This window comes from Stegostoma tigrinum, chromosome 26, assembly GCF_030684315.1.
Source record: "Stegostoma tigrinum isolate sSteTig4 chromosome 26, sSteTig4.hap1, whole genome shotgun sequence".
In the NCBI taxonomy this organism is placed as follows: Eukaryota; Metazoa; Chordata; class Chondrichthyes; order Orectolobiformes; family Stegostomatidae; genus Stegostoma; species Stegostoma tigrinum.
In genome coordinates, this window is record NC_081379.1 from 46,427,226 (window position 1) to 46,452,008 (window position 24,783).

The 24,783-nt window shown below is 43.6% G+C and overlaps 1 protein-coding gene across 1 annotated transcript in view; it reads right to left on the reverse strand.

Moving 5' to 3' along the window:
* Nucleotides 1-22,118, reverse strand: part of sxph (saxiphilin) — a 95,541-nt gene extending 73,423 nt beyond the window's left edge. The window contains exons 1-5 of the mRNA XM_059654841.1: nt 22,053-22,118; nt 16,871-16,906; nt 14,498-14,678; nt 12,414-12,577; nt 10,779-10,878 (exon numbers count right to left, since the gene is read on the reverse strand). Of these exons, the coding sequence (XP_059510824.1) occupies nt 10,779-10,878; nt 12,414-12,577; nt 14,498-14,678; nt 16,871-16,906; nt 22,053-22,118 (547 nt within the window). The remainder of the gene's footprint in view (nt 1-10,778; nt 10,879-12,413; nt 12,578-14,497; nt 14,679-16,870; nt 16,907-22,052) is intronic.
* Between the last annotated feature and the right edge of the window lie 2,665 nt (nt 22,119-24,783).

Genomic DNA, 24,783 nt, shown 5'->3' on the forward strand with positions numbered 1-24,783 from the left:
AATACAGATACAGAACATAATCCACCTTTACTATACAGGGAGCAGGCAGCACTTTGTAACACAGTTACTGCACATAATCCACCTTGAACATACAGGGAGCAGGCAGCAATTTGTAATACAGAAACATGACATAATCTACCTTCACTGTACAGAGAGCAGGCACCACTTTGTAATACAGTTACTGTACATATTCCACCTTCAATATACAGGGAGCAGGCAGCACTTTGTAATACAGATTGAGTCCATAATCCACCTTCACTATACAGGGAGCAGGCAGCACTTTGTAATAGTTACTGCACATAATCCACCTTCACTATACAGTCAGACAGTTACTGTATATAATCCACATTGACCATACAAGGAGCAAACTGCAATTTGTAATACAGATAGAGTCCATAATCCACATTCTCTATACAGGGAGCAGGCAGAACTTTGGAATACAGATACAGTACATAATCCACCTTGATTATACAGGGAGCAGGCAGCACTTTGTAATGCAGATTGACTCCAAAATCCACCTTCACTCTACAGGGAGCAGGCAGCTCTTTGTAATACAGATACAGTACATAATCTACCTTCACTATACAGGGAGCAGGCGGCACTTTGTAATGCAGATTGACTCCAAAATCCACCTTCACTCTACAGGGAGCAGGCAGCACTTTGTAATGCAGATTGACTCCAAAATCCACCTTCACCATTCAGGGAGCAGGCAGCTCTTTGTAATACAGATACAGTACATAATCTACCTTCACTATACAGGGAGCAGGCGGCACTTAGTAATACAGATAGAGTCCAGAATCCACCTTCACTCTACAGGGAGCAGGCAGCTCTTTGTAATACAGATACAGTACATAATCTACCTTCACTATACAGGGAGCAGGCAGCACTTTGTAATGCAGATTGACTCCAAAATCCACCTTCACTCTACAGGGAGCAGGCAGCTCTTTGTAATACAGATACAGTACATAATCTACCTTCACTATACAGGGAGCAGGCGGCACTTTGTAATGCAGATTGACTCCAAAATCCACCTTCACTCTACAGGGAGCAGGCAGCACTTTGTAATGCAGATTGACTCCAAAATCCACCTTCACCATTCAGGGAGCAGGCAGCTCTTTGTAATACAGATACAGTACATAATCTACCTTCACTATACAGGGAGCAGGCGGCACTTAGTAATACAGATAGAGTCCAGAATCCACCTTCACTCTACAGGGAGCAGGCAGCTCTTTGTAATACAGATACAGTACATAATCTACCTTCACTATACAGGGAGCAGGCAGCACTTTGTAATGCAGATTGACTCCAAAATCCACCTTCACTCTACAGGGAGCAGGCAGCACTTTGTAATGCAGATTGACTCCAAAATCCACCTTCACCATTCAGGGAGCAGGTGGCACTTAGTAATACAGATAGAGGCCATAATCCACCCTCACTATACAGGGACCAGGCAGCACTTTGTAATACAGATAGAGTCCATAATCCACCTACACTATACAGGGACCAGGCAGCACTTTGTAATACAGATACAGTACATAATCCACCTTCACTACACAGGGAGCAGGCAGAACTTTGTAATACAGATACAGTACATAATCCACCTTCACTACACAGGGAGCAGGCAGAACTTTGTAATACAGATACAGTACATAATCCACCTTCGCTATACAGTGAGCAGGCAGCACTTTGTAATACAGATACAGTACGTAATCCACCTACACTATACAGGGAGCAGGCAGCACCTTCGTAAGACAGCTGGAGTCCATAATCCACATCCACTATACAGGGAGCAGGCGGCACTTTGTAATGCAGATTGACTCCAAAATCCACCTTCACCATTCAGGGAGCAGGCAGCTCTTTGTAATACAGATACAGTACATAATCTACCTTCACTATACAGGGAGCAGGCGGCACTTAGTAATACAGATAGAGTCCAGAATCCACCTTCACTCTACAGGGAGCAGGCAGCTCTTTGTAATACAGATACAGTACATAATCTACCTTCACTATACAGGGAGCAGGCAGCACTTTGTAATGCAGATTGACTCCAAAATCCACCTTCACTCTACAGGGAGCAGGCAGCACTTTGTAATGCAGATTGACTCCAAAATCCACCTTCACCATTCAGGGAGCAGGTGGCACTTAGTAATACAGATAGAGGCCATAATCCACCCTCACTATACAGGGACCAGGCAGCACTTTGTAATACAGATATAGTACATAATCCACCTTCACCACACAGGGAGCAGGCAGAACTTTGTAATACAGATACAGTACATAATCCACCTTCACTATACAGGGAGCAGGCAGCACTTTGTAATACAGATACAGTACGTAATCCACCTACACTATACAGGGAGCAGGCAGCACTTCGTAATACAGCTGGAGTCCATAATCCACATCCACTATACAGGGAGCAGGCAGCACTTTGTAATACAGATCCAGTACATAATCTACCTTCAATCTACAGGGAGCAGGCAGCACTTTGTAATGCAGTTACAGTACATAATTGACCTTCACTAGACAGGGAGCAGGCAGCACTTTGTAATACAGATACAGTACATAATCCACCTTCACTATACAGGGAGCAGGCAGCACTTTGTAATACAGATAAAGTCCATAATCCACCTTCACTATACAGGGAGCAGGCAGCACTTTGTAACACAGTTACAGTACATAATCCACATTCACTATACAGGGAGCAGGCAGCACCATGTAATACAGATAAAGTCCATAATCCACCTTCACTATACAGGCAGCAGGCAGAACTTTGTAACACAGTTACAGTACATAATCCACATTCACTATACAGGGAGCAGGCAGCACCATGTAATACAGATAAAGTCCATAATCCACCTTCACTATACAGGGAGCAGGCAGAACTTTGTAATACAGATACAGTACAAAATCTAACCAATATACAGGGAGCAGGCAGCACTTTGTAATACAGTTACTGTACATAATCCACCTTCACTGCACAGGGAGCAGGCAGCACTTTGTAATACAGATACAGTACATAATCCACCTACACTATAGAGGGAGCAGGCAGCACTTTGTAGTACACATAGAGACCATAATCTACCTTCAAGATACAGGGAGCAGGCAGCACTTTGTAATACAGATGCAGTACATAACCTACCTTCACTATACAGGGAGCAGGCAGCACTTTGTAATACAGATACAGAACATGATCCACCTTCACTATACAGGGAGCAGGCAGCACTTTGTAATGCAGATACAGAACATGATCCACCTTCACTTTTCCAGGGAGCAGGAAGCACTTTGTAATACAGATGGAGTCCATAAACCAACTTCACTATACAGGGAGCAGGCAGCACTTAGTAATACAGATAGAGTCCAGAATCCACCTTCACTATAAAGGGAGTAGGCAGCATTTTGTAATACAGTTACTGTACATAATCTACCTTCACTATACAGGGACCAGGCAGCACTTTGTAATACAGATAGAGTCCATAATCCACCTGCACTGTACAGGGAGCAGGCACCACTTTGTAATGCACTTACTGTACATAATCCACCTTCACTATACAGAGAGCAGCCAGCACTTTGTAATACAGATACAGTACATAATCCACCTTCACTATACAGGGAGCAGGCAGCACTTTCTAATACAGATGCAGTACATAATCTACCTTCACTATACAGGGAGCAGGCAGCACTTTGTAATACAGATACAGAACATGATCCACCTTCACTTTTCCAGGGAGCAGGAAGCACTTTGTAATACAGATGGAGTCCATATACCAACTTCACTATACAGGGAGCAGGCAGCACTTAGTAATACAGATAGAGTCCAGAATCCACCTTCACTATAAAGGGAGTAGGCAGCACTTTGTAATACAGTTACTGTACATAATCCACCTTCACTATACAGGGAGCAGGCAGCACTTTGTAACACAGATACAGAACATGATCCACCTTCACTTTTCCAGGGAGCAGGCAGCACTTTGTGATACAGATGGAGTCCAGAATCCACCTTCACTATAAAGGGAGCAGGCAGCACTTTGTAATACGGTTACTGTACATAATCCACCTTCACTATACAGGGAGCAGGCAGCACTTTGTAATACAGATCCAGTACGTAATCTACTTTCACTATACAGGGAGCAGGCAGCACTTTGTAATGCAGTTACTGAAACATAATCCGCCATCACTGTACAGGGAGCAGGCAGCACTTTGTAATACAGATACTGTACATAATCCACCTTCACTATACAGGGAGCAATGAGTCCTATTTAATACAGAAATTGTACAGAACTCATCCTCGCTTTACAGGGAATGGTGAGTGCTATGTAACAGAGACACTGTGTGCAATCCCCCGTTAATACACAGGCAGCAGGCAATTATGTATTATTCAGAAACTGTACAGAACCCATCCTTGCTTTATAGGTTCCAGGGAGTGCTCTGTAACATAGACACTGTACAAAATCAACCCTCACTGTACAGGGAGCTGGGAGTGCTATGTAAAGCCGGCATTCTGCAGAATCTACTCTCACTATGCAGGAACAGGGGAGTACTATGTAATATGGATATTGTATAGAATCCATCCTCTTTAAACAAGAAGCATTGCAAAACAAGGAGGATTGAAGACTGATACTCCACAGAATTTACCTTCGCTATACAGGAAGTGTGTATTTTTTTAATGTTGATACTGTACAGAATGCACTCTCTATACAGGGAACAGAATTAGCTTTATAATGTAAACATTGGACAGAATTCACCCTCACTATAGTAGGAGCAGGAAGTATTATAAATAATATACACACTGTACAGAATCAACCCTCACATTACAGAGGATTGTGCTATGTGCTATATGATGTAAATACTGTACAAAATCATTTAGAATTTATAGGAACCATGGAGTGCTATCTAATACAGGTAATGTACAGAATCCACACAGGAATTATACAGGGAGCAAAGAGTGTTATGCAATATATAAACTGCAAAGAATCCACCATTAGTACATAGAAGGAAGGGTCTGCTATGTAATACAGATACTGTGCCGAATCCACCATCACTGTACAGAGAGCAGGCAGTGCTGCTTAAAACAGACACTGTACAGAATCCACAGTCATTACACAGGGAGCAGGGAGTGCTACGTAACACAGAAACTGTACAGAATCCACCCTCCTTTACAGAGAACTGAGAAGACTACATAGTATTGATAGGTAGCGATTCCATCTTCACTCAACAGGGAATCGAGGGTGCTATGTAAATTAGGTACAGTACAGAATGCATCCTCAGTATACAGGCAGCAGAGAGGGCTATACAGTATAGATACAGCATGGAATTCATCCTCAGTATACAGGGAGCAGAGAGGGTTATATAATATAGATACTGTGTGAGCCCATCCTCGATACACAGGGAGTAGGGATTGCTGTCTAATACATATACTTTACAAAACATCAGGATGTGGTCAGAACGTAGTGTCCTTGAGACTCTGCAGGAAAAGGAGAGGGTCAGTCCTGTTGAGTTGTTCCCTGAGTCGACTGTCAAACGTCATTTGGCAAAAATGCCTCACCACCAGAACTTCCCAAGAAGCACCAAGACATCGCCTGGCTGGTGGCAACAAGGGCACTACCTGTGAGATCCTTCTTGTGTGCCCACTGCCTTTAGGGCAGCTATGGGGGTGTAGAAACCATCACACGTCTCCTCCTGGAATGTGCCTTTGCAAAGGAAGTCTGGAGAAAGTTGCAGTGGCTGTTGGAACAGCTCCTTGACACAGGACTCTGTTCTCTGCTCCCTAGGACCCACACCAAAACAAACATCGACGGCACCTGGAAGACTATCAACTCTGTGAATGACGCTCTTTGGTCTGCCCAAAACTCGGTGGTCTTCCAGAGCAAGGAGTTGACTTCAACCTAGTGTTGCAGACTGGCACATTACAAGGTCCAGCACTATGTGCTGAGAGACGCTTTAAAACTTGGGGCAGCTGCTGCCAAGCTGCAGTGGGGAAAGTCCACTGTCTGAGGTCTTTCTGCTAAAGTTAAATGGAAGCCCATTCAGTTATCGGACCCTCCCTGTGCCTCACATGTATGTAAATATAGTTTTGTAACAAGGAAGAAATGCCTTAGATTTGTTCCTCATATGAACAGACTGTACAGAATCGAATTTCTCTCATGACTGTACATACGTATAATGTATATTTTTGAAATGAAAACAAGATATTGTACAGAACACTTCCTCGCCGAACAGAAAACCAAATAAAAGAAAGTACTGCAGATGCTGTAAATCAGAAACAAAAACAGAAATTTCTGGAAAAACAGCAGGTCTGGCAGCATCTGTGGAAAGAAATCAAGAGTTAATGTTTTGGTTTGAGTGACCCTTCTTCAGAATTGATGGTAGCTAGAGAAAGGTTGGTATTTATGCAGAAGATGGGGTCGGGGGAGGGGTAGGAGTAAACAATATGTGGAGATAGATCTCACATAGAGAGAAAAAAGCAATTGGACACAAAAACCGGAATGGTTAAAGATCAGTCTGGGGGAATCAATACCTGCTAATGGGGATTATTAATGGCTGACAATGGGTTGTGTTTGGTAATAGTCCATGTGATGGCAAGACCTGGAGTGATGGGCTTGTGAGTAGGTGCTCAACCAGTTGTTGAGCTCAATATTAAGCCCAGAAGGCTGTAGAGTTCCCAAGTGGAAAATGAGGCGGTGTTCTTCCAGCCTGTGTTGAGCTTCCTTGGAGCACTGCAGCAAGCTTGAGATAGAGATGTTGGCCAAGGAACAATGTGGTATGTTGAAGAGATTGGCAACTGGAAGCTTGGGGTTTTTTTAATGGACATAACATAGGTGTTTGCGAAGTGGTCACTTAGTCTGTGCTTCATTTCCCTAGTGTAAAGGAGATCACATTGCGAGCGGTGATTGCAGGAGATCGCATTGTGACAGTGATTGCAGGAGATCACATTGTGAGCAGTGATTGCAGGAGATCACATTGTGAGCAGTGATAGTAGGAGATCACATTGTGACAGTGAATGCAGGAGATCACATTGTGAGTGGTGATTGCAGGAGATCACATTGTGAGCAGTGATTGCAGGAGACTACATTGTGACAGTGATTGCAGGAGATCACATTGTGAGCAGTGATTGTAGGAGATTACATTGTGAGCAGTGATTGTAGGAGACTACATTGTGACAGTGATTGTAGGAGACTACATTGTGAGCAGTGATTGCAGGAGACTACATTGTGACAGTGATTGCAGGAGATCGCATTGTGAGCAGTGATTGTAGGAGACTACATTGTGAGCAGTGATTGCAGGAGACTACATTGTGACAGTGATTGCAGGAGATCACATTGTGAGCAGTGATTGTAGGAGATTACATTGTGAGCAGTGATTGTAGGAGACTACATTGTGACAGTGATTGTAGGAGACTACATTGTGAGCAGTGATTGCAGGAGAATACATTGTGACAGTGATTGCAGGAGATCGCATTGTGAGCAGTGATTGTAGGAGACTACATTGTGAGCAGTGATTGCAGGAGACTACATTGTGACAGTGATTGCAGGAGACTACATTGTGACAGTGATTGCAGGAGATCACATTGTGAGTGGTGATTGCAGGAGATCACATTGTGAGCAGTGATTGCAGGAGACTACATTGTGACAGTGATTGCAGGAGATCACATTGTGAGCAGTGATTGCAGGAGACTACATTGTGACAGTGATTGCAGGAGATCACATTGTGAGCAGTGATTGCAGGAGACTACATTGTGACAGTGATTGTAGGAGATCACATTGTGAGCAGTGATCGCAGGAGATCGCATTGTGAGCAGTGATTGTAGGAGATCACATTGTGTGAAGTGATTGTAGGAGACTACATTGTGACAGTGATTGTAGGAGATCACATTGTGAGTGGTGATTGCATGAGATCACATTGTGAGCAGTGATTGCAGGAGACTACATTGTGACAGTGATTGTAGGAGATCACATTGTGAGCAGTGATCGCAGGAGATCGCATTGTGAGCAGTGATTGCAGGAGACTACATTGTGACAGTGATTGCAGGAGATCACATTGTGAGCAGTGATTTTAGGAGATCACATTGTGTGATGTGATTGTAGGAGACTACATTGTGACAGTGATTGTAGGAGACTACATTGTGACAGTGATTGTAGGAGACTACATTGTGAGCAGTGATTGTAGGAGATCACATTGTGAGCAGTGATTGCAGGAGATCGCATTGTGAGCAGTGATTGTAGGAGATCACATTGTGTGAAGTGATTGTAGGAGACTACATTGTGAGCAGTGATTGTAGGAGACTACATTGTGAGCAGTGATTGTAGGAGACTACATTGTGAGCAGTGATTGCAGGAGACTACATTGTGACAGTGATTGCAGGAGATCGCATTGTGAGCAGTGATTGCAGGAGACTACATTGTGAGCAGTGATTGCAGGAGACTACATTGTGACAGTGATTGCAGGAGACTACATTGTGACAGTGATTGCAGGAGATCACATTGTGAGTGGTGATTGCAGGAGATCACATTGTGAGCAGTGATTGCAGGAGACTACATTGTCACAGTGATTGCAGGAGACTACATTGTGACAGTGATTGCAGGAGATCACATTGTGAGCAGTGATTGCAGGAGACTACATTGTGACAGTGATTGTAGGAGATCACATTGTGAGCAGTGATCGCAGGAGATCGCATTGTGAGCAGTGATTGTAGGAGATCACATTATGTGAAGTGATTGTAGGAGACTACATTGTGACAGTGATTGTAGGAGATCACATTGTGAGTGGTGATTGCAGGAGATCACATTGTGAGCAGTGATTGCAGGAGACTACATTGTGACAGTGATTGTAGGAGATCACATTGTGAGCAGTGATCGCAGGAGATCGCATTGTGAGCAGTGATTGCAGGAGACTACATTGTGACAGTGATTGCAGGAGATCACATTGTGAGCAGTGATTGTAGGAGATTACATTGTGACAGTGATTGCAGGAGATCACATTGTGAGCAGTGATCGCAGGAGATCGCATTGTGAGCAGTGATTGTAGGAGATCACATTGTGTGAAGTGATTGTAGGAGACTACATTGTGACAGTGATTGTAGGAGACTACATTGTGACAGTGATTGTAGGAGACTACATTGTGAGCAGTGATTGTAGGAGATCGCATTGTGAGCAGTGATTGCAGGAGATCGCATTGTGAGCAGTGATTGTAGGAGATCAAATTGTGTGAAGTGATTGTAGGAGACTACATTGTGACAGTGATTGTAGGAGATCACATTGTGAGTGGTGATTGCAGGAGATCACATTGTGAGCAGTGATTGCAGGAGACTACATTGTGAGCAGTGATTGTAGGAGATCACATTGTGAGCAGTGATTGTAGGAGATCACATTGTGACAGTGATTGCAGGAGATCACATTGTGTGAAGTGCAGGCAAAAGGCTGCTTCACCTGGAAGGTGCGTTTGCGGCTTTGGATAGTGAGGAGGGAGTAAGTAAACGGGCTGGTGTTATACCTTCTGCAGTTGCAGGGGAAGGTGCCGTGGGACTGGGGGGAGAGGTTGGAAGTGAAGGAGGAGTGGGTCAGGGTGCCCCAGAGGGAACAGTCCCTGTGGAATGTTGTCAAGGGTGGGGAGGGGACTATGTGTCTGGTAGTGGCATCCCACTGGAGATGGGGGAAATGGTGGCCAATATTGCCATTGATATGGAAGATGCTGGAATGGCAGGAGTGGACAACGGGGACCATATCATTGCTGTGGGAGGGAACAGAGGGGATGAGGGCTGACATGCAGGAGGGGGATTGGACCCAGCTGAGGACCCTGTTAACTATGGTGATGGGGAATCCTCGGTTGAGGAAGAAGGTGGACATTTCAGAGGCTTCCTTGTGGAAGCTAGCATCATCAGGACTAATACTAATGAACTGGGAGAATGGAATAGAGTTTTCACAGCAAGCAGGGTGTGAGAATGTATAGCCCAGGTAACTGTGGAAGTCAGTGGGTTTATAGTGGAGATTAGTGGCCAACGTATCCCCAGAAATGGAAACAGAGATGTTGAGGAAAGGAGGGGAGGAGTCCGAGACGGACCAGTTGAAGGGGGGAGTGCGGTGGAAATTGGAAGCAAAATCTTGTCCAATTCCAGATGAGAGAGGGATGCAGCAACAAAAGTGTCATCAATAAATTGGAGAAAGAGTTGTGAGGAGGAACTCAAGCAGGACTGGAACAAGGAATGTTCCACATATCCCACAAAGGGACAGCTATAACCAGGGCCCATGCAAGTACCCACGGACACATCTTTGACCTGAAGAGAGTGAGTGAAGTTAAAAGAGATGTTGTTCAGAGTGAGAATGAGTTCAGTCAGGTGAAGGGGGGGGGGGGGGCGGGTGCTGGTGGATGGGCACAGTTCAGGCCATTTTTCCGGGAAGATGCAGAGAGCCGAAACTATCCTGATGAGGGATGGATGTAGAAAGGGATTGCACCTCCATAGTGAATATGAGGCATTGTACAGAATCCATCCACTCTGTACAGGAAATGCCTAGTAATACAGATACTGTACCGAACCCACCCTCAACATAAGGGAGCAGGGAGTACAATGTAAGATAAGCCAGCTCCAATCCATCTCCCACACTTCAGCCCTCACCCCCTCTCTTCCTTCCCACAGCAATGATATGGTCCCCCTTGTCCTCACCTACTGTACAGAATCCATGCTCATTATAGAGGGAGCAGGATTTGTTACAGTATGTAGATATTGTACAGAATTCACTCTCGTTATACAGGAAGTGCTGTGTAGCATAGTATTGGAAGTAACTCACCATCCTTATACATTTCCTTTGCCACAACAGCGAGATCATAAAATCTTGCAGCAGTGTAGACATCACCAGCATCTAATGAAATCGCATCTGCCTTGTTTCCCTGGAAAACAGTTTGTTTGTTGTGTCACATTAGAAACCATTTCAATACAAATGTGTCTCAGGCAAGTATCATATTGGCTGCCAGTTTTAGTAGCAGCTGATATTTAAGCTCATTGCTGTTAATGGAACTGAATATCGGAGATTACATACGATAACTGAAATAACTCCATGAATAACTCCAGGTATCCCATCACCAACTCACCCTTTACTTATGCGTACATTGCTCCTGGCTCTGATCAAGCTGGCTCAGAGTCAACTCCTAGAGTGAACAGAACATCTGACATTCCTGTTTATATCTGGACCCTAACTGGACCAGATTAACAGACGCAATCAGGGAACTCTCAATCTATGAGGTCCACCTGGCCGACCTCATTCCAATCACTAATCGCAATAATGAATGCTGTTCTTTTCCCATCAGAAGCCGAGACAAGTTTCTAAGCCAATGTGCATGAATAACTTTATCATTTACTAATTCATGTCTTCATGTCATTCATTAATTCTAGCTAAGGAGTATAGGGTAAATAGAGAACAGAATGGTCAGCCCATTTTTAAAAGAACAAATTGAATAAAAAAGGGCAACACAGTGGCTCAATGGTTAGCACTGCTGCCTCTCAGCACCAGTGACCCAGGTTCGATTCCACCCTCAGGCGACTATCTGTCTGGAGTTTACACATTCTCCCCGTGTCTGCATGGGTTTCTGTTGGGTGCTCCAGTTTCTCCACAGTGCAAAGACGCGCAGGCTAGGTGAATTGGCCATGCTAAATTGTCCATAGTGTCCAGGGATGTGTAGGTTAGGTGTGTTAGCCATGGGAAATGCTGGGTTAGAGGGAAAGGGTAGGGAGATGTTTCTGGCTGGATGCTCTTCAGAGGGTCAGTGTGAACCATTCAGGCCTGAATGGCATGTTTCCACACTGTAGGGACTCTAGCTAGCATGCCAGTCTTTGATTTCATGGGAGCACTTTTGCTTCCATCTTCCACTTTGTGGGATATAACACTACTTCCTAACTTGTGAACATATTCTAAGATGTGACTTGAAGGCAGTACTGACAGATGCTGTGTTACTGGGGATGCCATTTCTCAGTGGGCCATTAAACAAAGTTGATTCTTTCTTTGCTTCCAGTGAGCATTGAAAATTCTGTAGTTCCTTTTGGACAGGAGCAGGACATTCCTCCCAGTGTCCTGTTCACCATTCATTCCCCTAAACACCACCAAAGGATAAATAACGGGCCCTAATCTCGTTGCTGTTTGTGGGATATTTCCATGAATAATATTACCAGAAGAAAAACCAGTAAAACTGGAGAATGAGACATATTGGTTTGTCTGGTATACTTCAAAATTGAGGCCCAGTATGATCATTTCCAAGTATTACTGGTTTTAAATGGGTTTCCCTGTTTTTTTCCCCAAATGACAGTCACGGTTAACAACAGTACATGGTATGGTGCAGTGAAATATTTCATAGGGTAGCTACAAATACAGGTATTCACTATAATAAGTAAATAGGAACTGAAGGCATCATGATCGATTTTGTTTCCTTACCCGTATCTTCTTGATGCAATCCTTTGTATTGTACGCTTTAATGCAAGACAACTTGGTGAAAGAATCCTTGGTTGTGGGAGGTAACACTGCCTGCAAGGCTCTGGAAAGTTCAGCACATTTCCTCTGTTCTGTCTCAGATAAGTTGCACCACCTGAATTTCTTTGCTGCAGGGTTCAAACAAGTATTTGTATCAGGAAAAGCTTTAGTGATTCCATTCAAAATGGGGCAATGGATCTTTTGTCGTCATCAGCACAAAGCTTGGGGACATCACAGAGGCTGGAGCATGTCATAGGTTAGACCCGGTTCAAGAGCTGAGACAGCCTGGGTCCCACATTCCACCCTGTCCAAATTGTTATAAACACTGTGGTATGTAGGCAGCAGGTCCTGACACTGACACCCAGTTGTGCATATAAAATACTGCAGATGCTTGAACTCTGAAATAAGAAAAGAGGATGATAGAGAAACTCAGCAGGTCTGGCAGTATCAGTGGAGAGAGAAACAGAGTTAACATTTTGAGCCAGGTTTGCAGAAGGGTCACGGAGTTATAAATTCATACAGTTGTACAACATGGAAACAGACCCTTGGGTCCAACTCGTCCGTGTCAACCAGACATCCCAAATTAATTTATTCCATTTGCCAACATTTGGCTCAAATCCCTCTAAATCTTTCCTATTCATGTACCCATCCAGATGCCTTTTAAATCTTGTACAAAAACAAAGTTGCTGGAAAAGCTCAGCAAGTCTGGCACCATCTGTGAAGGAAAAAACAGAGTTAACGTTTCAGATCTGGTGACCCTTCCCTTCCTCAGAGCTCTGCAGAAGGGTCACCAGACCTGAAACATTAACTCTGTTTTTTCTTCACAAATACTGCCAGACCTGCTGAGCATTTCCAGCAACTTTCTTTTATTCCTGGTTTATAGCATCCACTTTTCTTTTCGTTTCTTTTCGTTTTTACTCCTATTTACCTCTGTTTGACCATTATCCCTCTTATCCTTTTGTATACATGTACTTGTCCAAAGTAAATGTTGTAACTGTACCTGAATTTACCACTTCCTCTGGCAGTCCATTCCACATATAAACCATCTTCTGTGTGAAAATGTCGCCCCTCAGGTTCATTATAAATCTTTCTCCTCTCACCTTAAAATGATGCCACTTTGTTTTGGACTCCCCTACCCTAGGGAAAAGACCTTTGCTAGTCACCTTATCTATTGCTCCTGTGATTTTATAAACCTCGAGACGATCACTTCTCAACCTTCTGTGCTCCTGTGAACAAAGTCCCAGCCTATCCAGCTTCTCCTTATAACTCAAACCCTCCAGTCCTGGTTACATCTTGTAAAGGGACAGCACAGTGGCTCAGTGGTTAGCACCGCTGCCTCACAGCCCCAGGGATCCAGGGTCAATTCCACCCTCAGACAACTGTATGTGGAGTTTGCACATTCTCCTTGGGCCGGCGTGGGTTTCCTCCACGTGCTCCGGTTTCCTCCCACAGTCTAAAGATGTGCAGGTTAGGTGGAGTGGCCATGCTAAATTGCCCAGGAATGAGCAGGCTAGGTAGGTTAGGCAAAGGAAATGCAGAGTTACAGCAGAAAGATGGCTGTGGGGAGTCTGGGTGGGATGCGCTTCCGAGGAGCAGTGTGGACTTGTTGGGCTGAAGGGCCAGTTTTCACACAATAGAGATTCAATGATAAATCTTCTCTGCACCCTCTCAAGATTAATAATATCATTCCTATAGCAGGGCAACCAGAACTGTACACAGTACTCCAGAAGTTGCCTCACTAATGTCCTGCACAATTGCAACAGACATCCCAACTCCTAAACTCAATGTACGTTGGGGGCTGTGTATAGCTGTTGCAGCTTTCCAAGCATCGATAATGATATGGTTGAGCCCCAGGAAAGTTGGGGTTGTTTGGATGAATTAGGAGATCTGCCTAAACTGGATTGCTGGTCCATGTATGCTAGCACATTGCTCTAAACTAGAAATTGAAATTGATTTTATAAACCTCTACAACATCACCACTCAACCTCTTATTCAATGAGGTTCTGTGACCAGCAAATCTGATTTATTTAATCTATCTAAACTTTGACCTGCCTCCTTCAGCAGCTCTGGGCCTTGAAAGGGGTCGGCTGGAGGTCCGGTGAGTGGAAATGGCTGTGGACCTGGAGGGGGATCAGCTGGAGGTCCATGCTGGGAAGCAGCCGTGGGCCCAGTGCCGTTTCGGATGGAGCTCCATGCAGGGAAACGGCAATAGGCCTGGATCAGCTTCGGCTGGATGTCGAGTACGGGGAAGCAACTGTGGGCCTGAGCCCATTGAGGTTAGAGTGAGCCCTAAGTGTCAGTGAGGAAGGCCCCTGGCATCTGCGTGTCGAGAGCAGGAAGCCGGGGGTTTCCTGGACAGTGGGCCAAAACAAACAAGACCGAGCTCTTGCACTTAAGAAAGACTATTTAACTTTAACCTTTATTCCTTTATTTTTCCTCTTAGTACGGGAAGGACTATAATGCTAACTGTAATGTTTTAACTTTGTCTCCTTATTTGACTACTTCTACTAAAAGCAATCACGATGTTTCACTTTTAACTTTGTTTTTCTATGTGAGTACTTGTAACTAAGTTTTGTACCCAGGTGCCTTCATACATAAGAGGGTGCTGTGTGTTGGTTACATTGTACACTTTTCACTGGATTCCTGTACTTCCGCAGTTGAGTAGACATGAAAATAGAATTAAATCAGTTCCAAATTCAGACCCACTCAATCAGTTACAAAATCCATGATGGTCAATGCTACTAGTTGGTGCCCTTTGTGCAGAGCTTCTCTTAGTGGAAACTTAGGTAATGGATGGAAAATCTTGATGAGTTCAAATTTCAGTATTGACTTGTGATGGGATACATCAAACTTTAAAATATATCCTTCCATGAGGGCAGATATATTTTGTACACCAGAACCTGATTATTTATTAGTAAATTGGATTTAGTCACTGGCGAAAGATTCCAAGGGATGAATTTCTGGTCTGATTTGAATAGACGGTCAATGATCATCCTATCAGCATCAGAAGCAGAAATGCTCTTAAGACCTTGTAAAACTTGAAAGTCAAGTTGTCTATTGCCATTTTTATCCCTTTTTTTTTACAGCTGAGTTGTAGCTCTCTTGCCTGAGTCAGAAATCATCCATTGAAGTCTTAACCCAATATTGAACACAACAGCTAGGCTAACCCCAAACATTCCTGACAGAGTGTTACACAACCAGGATCTGTTCTTTTGAATGCAGTATTCAGGCAAAGCCTCTCCCTGGTGAATGTAAAACATCCCACTGCATTATTTTGAAGAAGAGTAGGAGTTGTCTTCGCTCCTGCTTATGTCTTGGCTGATAGTTTTTCTTCAGATTATCTGTTGGTAGGGACATTGAAGTACACAAATTGCCTGCTATGTTCCCTACATTGTGACATTGATCACATTTCAAAAGTGCTTAACTGGCTGTAAACTACTTTGGAATACCCTGAAAGATGTGAAAATCTTATCTAAATAACAGTTTTCTATTTTACCAATCAGACCACTTCATCTCACTTAAATGATGGTGAAGGTAAATGTTTTTGTAGCATTTCACATCCTTAACCTGGATGATTTTCCTCTTTCCTTCCAATCCCAGGAACCATCAAGATTCAGGGTGGTTACACATTCTGAGACAATGGGCGTACACTTTACAAGGTTGGAAGAGAAACGGCTGAGTACCCCCTTCCCTTTCTTCGGCCCCAGGGGATTATTTAGTGGCATATTAAAATCTTGCAAATGGCACGCCTTTCCTGTGCATGTCAATTTGATGTTATGACTCATGATTATGAGTCTCATTTTGAATGTTAACACTTATACATTGACAATGTTTATGCCAATATTCTTAATATCATGCATATGTCAGACAATACAGCTGGGTTTATCATTGGAAAATGTAGCAAGTGGAGCATTTGAGTTGCGGAGTATTCCGTTGGAAGTGGATACCCTTGCCAGGCTGACTGAGCTTGGGGAACACCACTTGAGTGAAGACAATTGCATAGTCTCACTCAGGACATGCTTTTTGAATAAAATGTCTCATCAGCTTTCAAATAATAGATGGCACTTCTGTGTTGACCTATTATGTCTCCCACATCCTCTGCCCTGCTTGCCACAAAACTCAGGGCAACAAAATAAGATGTATCGAAAAGCATATTCAACCCTTGAAATAGCATGAATTCATTTTAAAAACCTTCTGATCCTGTTCCAGTTCATGCTTGCAATGTTTGCAATGTTTCTCCCTGTTCAGCTTATAGTTCTGCCTGTGACTCTGCTCCTGTTGTACTTAGGATCTGTAATCTATCAATATTTTAAATCTGAAGTCAGGCCTGGCCCATTCATCTCCAGGTCCCTCTCAGCTATTACAACTGTGGACTTCTTCCATCTTTGCAAAAGTCTCTTCTCAGCCCATTTCTAACATACTGACATTTCTTTGTCTTGGTTCTGGACCAGCTCATGCTAGGAAAAAATACATAACTCATCACAATGTTTTCAGACTCAGGGACTTGTCTCTTCATTATCCTTAGACTGAGAAGCGCCTCTCTCTGTGAAACACACAATCTCTTCTAGACTTGTCTAAATATTTGTCTTTATTGAGACCACCACAATCAACGTAGCTGAACTAAACATTCAGCTTTGCTGAGATGCTTCCTGTCTTTGTCCTTTCCAGAGATACCCTTGCTCTCTTTGCCTTAAGTGTGTGCTCTCTGCTGGATGCCAGCCTATGATTCTCTTACTCAGTTTAGCTCTAGTAGAACTCCTTTGCTGTCTTGAGTCCGCATACCAGCAGCAACTACAATGGCTTGTCGGCCTGGATCATGAAGAAAATTTTAACCATTTCACCCAGACATGGCTTTGTTTTGAGGTTTTGCTGTGGGCTGACTTAGATTTCTTCTGTGCAGGATATGTCCTTTGTGAGGCTATGCAATTGTCTTCACTCAAGTGGTGTTCTCCAAGCTCAGTCAGCCTGGCGAGGGTGTCCACTTCCATCAGAATACTCTGCAGCTCATGTTCCACCTGCTGCATTTTCCAATGATAAACCCAGTTGTAATATCCGTTTGAAGTCGAATTGGGCTACAGCTAGTGGGCACTTTTGTATACAGACAAACCAAACACTCAGCTTTGCTGAGATGCTCTTGATCTTATTCTTGCCCAAGATACCTTTGCCCTCTTTGTGCATGTAGATGAAGAGATAAGGAGTAATATATCTAAAAAAAACTATGGATACTGGAAATCATAAATTGCTGGAAAGTCTCAGTAAATCTGGCAGCATGTGTGGAGAGAAAGCAGAGTTAATGTATTGGGTCCAGGGACCCCTCCTCAGAACACACTGGAGCTACACTGGAGGTGGTACAATTAAAGTTCATTAAATTGGTCCTGGGTGCAAATGTTGTCTCATAAATGAGAGACTGAGTAAATTAGGTCTAATTCTCCAAAGTTCACTAGAACGAGAGGTGATCGCATTGAAATCTACAAGATTCTTAAGGGGGGGGGGTGATTCTTAAGGACAGCCCCCAAAAGATTGTTCCTGTTCATCAGGGAATCTAAAACACAAGGATACAGTCTCAGGATTAGGGGCTGATAATTTAGGACTCAGAGAAGAAAGTAGTTCATTGAAGATGTTGTTAATCTTTACAATTCTCTACCCCAGCGTTGTCAAAGTCTCTGCTTTGTCAATGAATAGATTACAGGTTGGGATGGACAGATTTCTTTTTGTCTCTCAGGCAATCAAAGGATATGGGGAGCAGTTAGGTTAAGTATATTTGTTTAGAATTAGAAATAGGTTTTATTATTATGTGTACTTAAGTACAGGGATACAGGAGTACAGTGAAAAGTTTACAATGTCACCATTAACAGCACCATCTTAGAAAAATAAAGAAATTAAGTTTGAAGTGTAAGGTAGCCCATGATCATATTGATTGGTGAAGCAAGGTTGATGGACCATTTGGTCTACATACATTCTTGCAAATCACCGATCTCCTAAAAGTCCAAAAAGCCCTTTCTCAATATCACTGAAATTTTCTTCCTTTTCCTTTAAGTGTTTTCAGTCAGCCAAGATATTATGGCAGCCCTATCCTCACAGTCTCAAAGTCATAGTAGATTCAGAGTACCAAAAGAAAAAGAACTGCAGATGCTGGAAACCAGAAATGAAAACAGAAATTGCTAGAAAAACTCAGCAGGTCTGGCAGCATCAGTGGATTAACATTTCAGGGCCATTGGCCCTTCTTTAGAACAGAACTGGACCCAAAACATTAATTCTACTTTCTGTGCGTAGATGCCGCCAGACCTGCTAAGTTTTTCCAGCAATTTCTGTTTTTGTTCTAGCTTCAAAGTGTCAACTTATAGAGGAAAACTTCAGTTACAGTGCAGGAAAGTACATAAATTCAAATATATTTGAGGAGAAGACAGATAGAACATTCAGCAGTATTTAAGCTAGTTCTGTATTCTGTTTATCATAACAGGATAATCATTTTGGGGGAATTAATAGTGATGTAAAGGGTTAATTATATACTTTACTCTCATGGCAGATAATAACAATGTGTAAAGTCAATTATATGCAACATATCATTACAACCATGCACACAGAGAATATTGGTGTGAACATGACACATTTAGATGAAAACATCAATCTTTGGAAATAGCCTTCAACTACAAGATTTAAGTCCATCAACTGTAGGCAACTAATAAACAGCCATTTGGGAACAAGATTTGGGGACAACATGGGAGCAGCATGATGGCTCAGCGGTTAGCACTGCTGCCTCACAGCGCCAGGGACCCAGGTTCGATCCCACCCTCAGGTGACTGTCTGTATGGAGTTTGCACATTCGCCCCATGTCTGCGTGGGTTTCTTCCGGGTGTTCCAGTTTCCACCCACAGTCCAAAGACGCGCAGGTTAGGGGGACTGGCCATGTGTTATTCCCCATAGTATCCAGGGATATGCAGGCTAGGTAGATTGGCTACAGGAAATGCAGAGTAGTGGTGTGGGTTGGATCGACTCAATGGGCCAATTGGCCTGCTCCCCACTGTTGGGATTCTATGATCTACCCTCTCCTCTCCCCCATGACTCCTGATTCCCTTGCCTAATAAGAATCTATTCAGTTCTGTCTTACAAATACTCAATGGTTTCATCTCCATCACCTTCTGAAGTAGGCTTACAGAGTCACACAACACTCTTAGAGGAAAAAATAGCTTCTCATTTCTATCCTGAAAAGGTGACAGTGCCACCTAGTTCTGGACTAACACACAAGAGGAAACATCCTTTCCACGTCTGCCTCGTCAAGACCATGTGACTCATAAACACACCGAGAACACAATCAAGAAGTTCTCTCACTCTATAGGAAAGGCATCGAACTTCGCAGCTTCCAGAAACACAGAATGTCTTGATGGACTGAAAACTCGAGTATCAAAACAAGCTCAAAAAAGTTAAAGCTCAACACAAATTGGAACCTATCTCAAAGAGACTAAGCATGAAGTTACACTCATCAATGTGAAAAATCATCATTTTCCACAGCTCTACCATCAACAGTGGCGCAATTTGGGCCAGGGTCCCCAAAACTCACCTAGGTCTCTGAATTAACAGTGCAGTGATAGTACCACTAGGTCATCACCTCCCACTGTCCAATGTCAAATATCCAATTGCCAATGTGAGCAAGACCTTGGATTTCTCAAGAAATTAATTATATCAAATTTCATTAATCTTCACAGGGGATCACAATTCGTCACTTTTGTTGATCTAGCTGAAACTCCTACTTAAGAGCCGATCTGTCATGGACTGTCTCAACAATTGCTCAAGTTCTGGTTGATGATTTTCCTTTCCTCAGCCTACACTCTGAAAGTACACTCTCATACTCATTTTTGAGCATAACTCCAGTTTTTCACCAACAGTTTGCCTCACTAACCCAGCCTTGCCCTAGGTTTTCATCCAAGTTTCAACCTTGCTCAATTGTATCAAGGAAATACTGCTGATGAGCATTTCAACACCACACTCTCAACTTCCCTGAAGAACTAATTCTCACAGGCTTCTTCCAAACCCCTCATGGCTTTCCCAACACAGGGTCAATGATCTTCCTACTTTCAAAGCTTCCCAAGACCTCTGCTGAGTCCTGACTCCAACACTTTCCAGCCTACCAATTCCAGAGTTTCTTTCTGAATTCTGAAACCACAAAGCCATCCAATGGCACTTGATTTCTCACCGAGTCCTCTACCAAAGGATCGTTCACCCTCAGTCTGTTGGACAGAGTAATGGCTAGGATGAGAAGTTTCTGACAAGACGTGAAGGCAATTGCTAGTAAATTATACAGTGTAGTATATTACACAGAGAAGTACTTAACAGCACATTATGTAATGAAGTATATTAACCAGCACGAGCTAGATTGTTCAAACTGTATAAATTCAAGAGAGCAAACTTACCAAAAGCAATTGCAATAAAAGAGATGAAAACAATTGCTCCTTTCATAGCGAAATGTCTAATATTTCTCTTCGCCTCTCACCACCAATCTCCTGTGACAGATTCCAGCAAATGTGAGGTGTGATGCAGGGTACAACGCAGATAGAGAGCTGCATACATTCCCAGCAAGATACAAACCGCATTCCAAACTGCCTCTGCTAATGTCTGGGTCCAAAGCAATTTTAGGGGTTGAAAACAGTGTCCTATCCTTCAAAATAATGATATTCGGAAGCTGCTGGTAACTGGGTTTGAAATCACAAATCTTCATATGGAAATCATTATCCTTCTCTTTCTTTATTGCAACCAGACTGTGTTCAGAACTTGAAAGGAATGAAAACTGGCAATACTGTATACACTTGTCAAAATCTCAGTATAGTTCTACTTTGCAGCATTTTAACTGTTTCAGGGCTATGGTTCTAATTACAGCAAATTTTCTGGATACAGAAAATGTTTACTAAAGCAAGTTCAAAACTCTGCCTACCCCATCAAAGTAGGTAACACAAAATCTTGAGGTCAAATGTTTGGAAGGTTCGAGCTTCAAAAATTGTTGGTTTCAATAAAGAAAAAGAAAATTCCACTTTCTATTCCACATGCCCCTGAGTCAGAAGTTTTGGGTTCAAGTCCTACTCCAGAATGTGATGGTTATGGAAGACACATTCATTACATAGCCAAACAGGTGGAGTATCAATTTGTAAACCTTTCCGACATACTCCAACAACAACAGGAAGGGCAGAAGAGATTCCTGGTCAGATCTTGAGCCATGGTGGCTCAGTGGTTAGCACTGCAACCTCATAGTGCCAGGGACCCGGGTTTGATTCCCGCCTCGAGGGACTGTCTGTGTGGAGTTTGCACATTCTCCCTGTGTCTGCGTGGGTTTCCTCCGGGTGCTCCGGTTTCCTCCCACAGTCCAAAGATGTGCAAGCTAGGTGGGTCGGCCATGCTAAATTGCCCATAGTGTTCGGGCGTGTGTGGGTTATAGAGGGATGGGTGTGGGTGGGATGCTTCAAGGGGCAGTGTGGATTTGTTGGGCCGAAAGGCCTCTTTCCACACTGTAGGGAATCTAATCTAATCTATACTTGATGGAAAGCATCCTATTCAGAGTCTTTAGAACTGCGACATACTGCCACACGGACTCCTTGGAGCCAGTAGGGAGCTCACCGATTCAGTTGGCTGGATAGTTGGTAAGATTAGATTTGAGCCAACAGCACAGGATTCCACCCCCATTCCGGCAGGGATAGATTTAGGATTGGCTGTCTGAGAGCAGCATGGTGGCTCAATGGTTAGCACTGCTGTTTCACAGAACCAAGGACCCAGGTTTGATTCCACCCTCGGGTGACTGTCTGAATGGGTTGCCTTCCACAGTCCAGGGATGTGCAGGTTAGGGTGGATTGGCCATGCTAAACTGCCCACAGTATCCAGGGCTGTGCAAGCTAGATGGATTAGCCATGGGAAACACATGGATAGTGTGGGAGGGATAGTTCTGGTGAGATGCTCTTCAGAGGGGTAAGTGTGGATTCAATGGGCTGAAGAGCCTGCTTCTACACTGTAGGGATTCTATAATTTTTGCACTTCCTGTGGGGGAGATCATGGAGATGTGTGTTGGACCTGCTTTCAGGCAGAGAACTGACAAAGAACTTCACTGGATATTTTACAGCACTTTTCTCAGGTGCCTCTTTTCACGGAAAATGTGAGCTTTTACTAACCATTCTACACAGCTCATCCCTCTGACGCTTGGGAGTTTCTCATAACCAACCCATGGAGTGGATGCTTCCTCTGTGTGACTCAATGGCCAGAACTGAAAACTGTAAAGAAAAGAAGACAGGCTCGTATGTACATAGCAACTTTCAAAACCTCAGGATGTCCCAAGGTAACCTGGAGCTGATTAAATACCATTAATCTGTAGTCACCATTATAATGTAGCAAACAAGGCAACCAACATTCACGAACAACAGTGGCAATGATGTGCAATATTTAGTAATTTTGTTTGAGGGGTAACTCTGGCTACTGATGCGATGGGACTTTTTACATCCATCTTGCAGAGGGCAGACAGGTCCTTGTTTTATGTCTCACCTGCAAGAAGGCAGCTCTAATAGGACTCCCTCAGTACTGCACTGGAGTGACAGCCTGGGTTGTATGCTTCATTCTTGAGTGGGTTGGTCCTGAACCTTCAAGCTTGTGACTCTGTGAGAATGAGGTGTGTTTCTGGAGAAACAGAGAGGGGTTTGATGGATGTGGTGACAACACAGTTACTCTTTCTGAAACTTGAGGAATGTCAAAGCCATACAACAAGATGTGCTTGACTGAGGAGCAAATTAAAGCAGGAAAAAGTGGTTTTTGTTATTTATTCACCGACAGCGTCCGTAACAGGCAAGTAACATTATTCCTAAGCTGGGTGTGCTTGCAGCCACACAGCAATCCAAAACATACTGCACTGTGGACAATCATGTCGTGGTCCCTTTAAGATCTGTGTAGCCATGTAGCAACTTTAAGGGGACCACACAGTGCAACAAGTATGACATATATAGATACAGGAAATTGGAGAGAACATCATCGACAAGGCTAACATTTATTGCCTATTCCAACACTTTTAAGAATGTGGTGGTGAGCTGCCTTCTTGAATTGTTGCAGTCCCAGTAGTGAAGGCAGAATAGAATCCCTACAATGTGGAAACAGGCCACTCAGCCCGTTGCATCCACACTGATCTTCTGAAGAGCAGCCCACCCAGACCCATCCCCCTATGTAACCCAACATTTCCCATGACCTAACCTGCATATCTTTGGACTGAGGGGAAATCACAGCACCTGGAGCAAACCCACGCAGACACGGGGAGAATGTGCAAACTCCACACAGACAGTTGCCCCAGGCTTGAATCAAACCCAGGTCCCTGGTGGTGTGAGGAGGCAGTGCTAAACACTGAGACACTGCGCTGCCCATACTTTCACAGTGTTGATAGGTAGTGATCACCAGAATATAGACCCAGCAAAAATCATAAAATGGCAATATATTTTGAAGTCAAGTAGGCATGTGAATTGAAGGGGATTTGTAGGTGGCAGTGCGGAAGAGAGAGGATGGCAGTTGGCAGCGAGATGGTGGCATAGACGTGCAAGGATCAAGAGATCGAGCCCAGGGTGAGAGATAGATCAAGCCCAGCGTGGGAGAGAGATCAAGCTGTCATGAGGGAAGCCCAGCATGCAGGCCCATGATTAAAGAAGCACCAATAATTTGGAACTTTTAATTTTATTTCTTATTTACTACTTCATGCTGACAGCTGTAGTGTTGAACTTTTAACTTATTTCGGTATTTTCTACATTCTACCTAAGATTTTGATCCTAGGTATTTGTACCTAAAATGGCACCATGCAGGGTGACATTATACATTTTTCACTGTACTCCTTTTTGCAAGAGAGTCATGAATTCAGGGCGATTAAATGTTTTTAACGCTGTGTCAGAGAGATTCATGACTGACATGGGAGTCAAAACATGTATGGAGTAGAAAGGACAGAAGGGGCTACAAACAAAACAGTGATGATATCAGCAAAATGGGTGCAGCAGACTCCAGGGACTAAGAAGCTTATTGTTGCTCCTAATTCATTAGTGTGTTCATATGTTCTAAGCAATAGAGGCTAAAGGTTTAGGATGCTCCTTCTAAAAAGTCTTACCAAGTTGCTGAAGTGCCTCTTGTAGATGTTAGGCACTGTGTCACAGTGTATCTGTGATGGAAATAAGGTGGCAGGACGAGATCCCAATCAGGCTGCTTTGTCCTGGGTAGTTTCTTCAGGGTTGTGGGGCTGTGCTCATTCAGTCAAGTGGGGAATATCCCATCACACTGCTGTGTTGTGCTTTGTAAATTGTGGATAGGCTTTGAGAAGTCACTCATTGGAAATAATCAG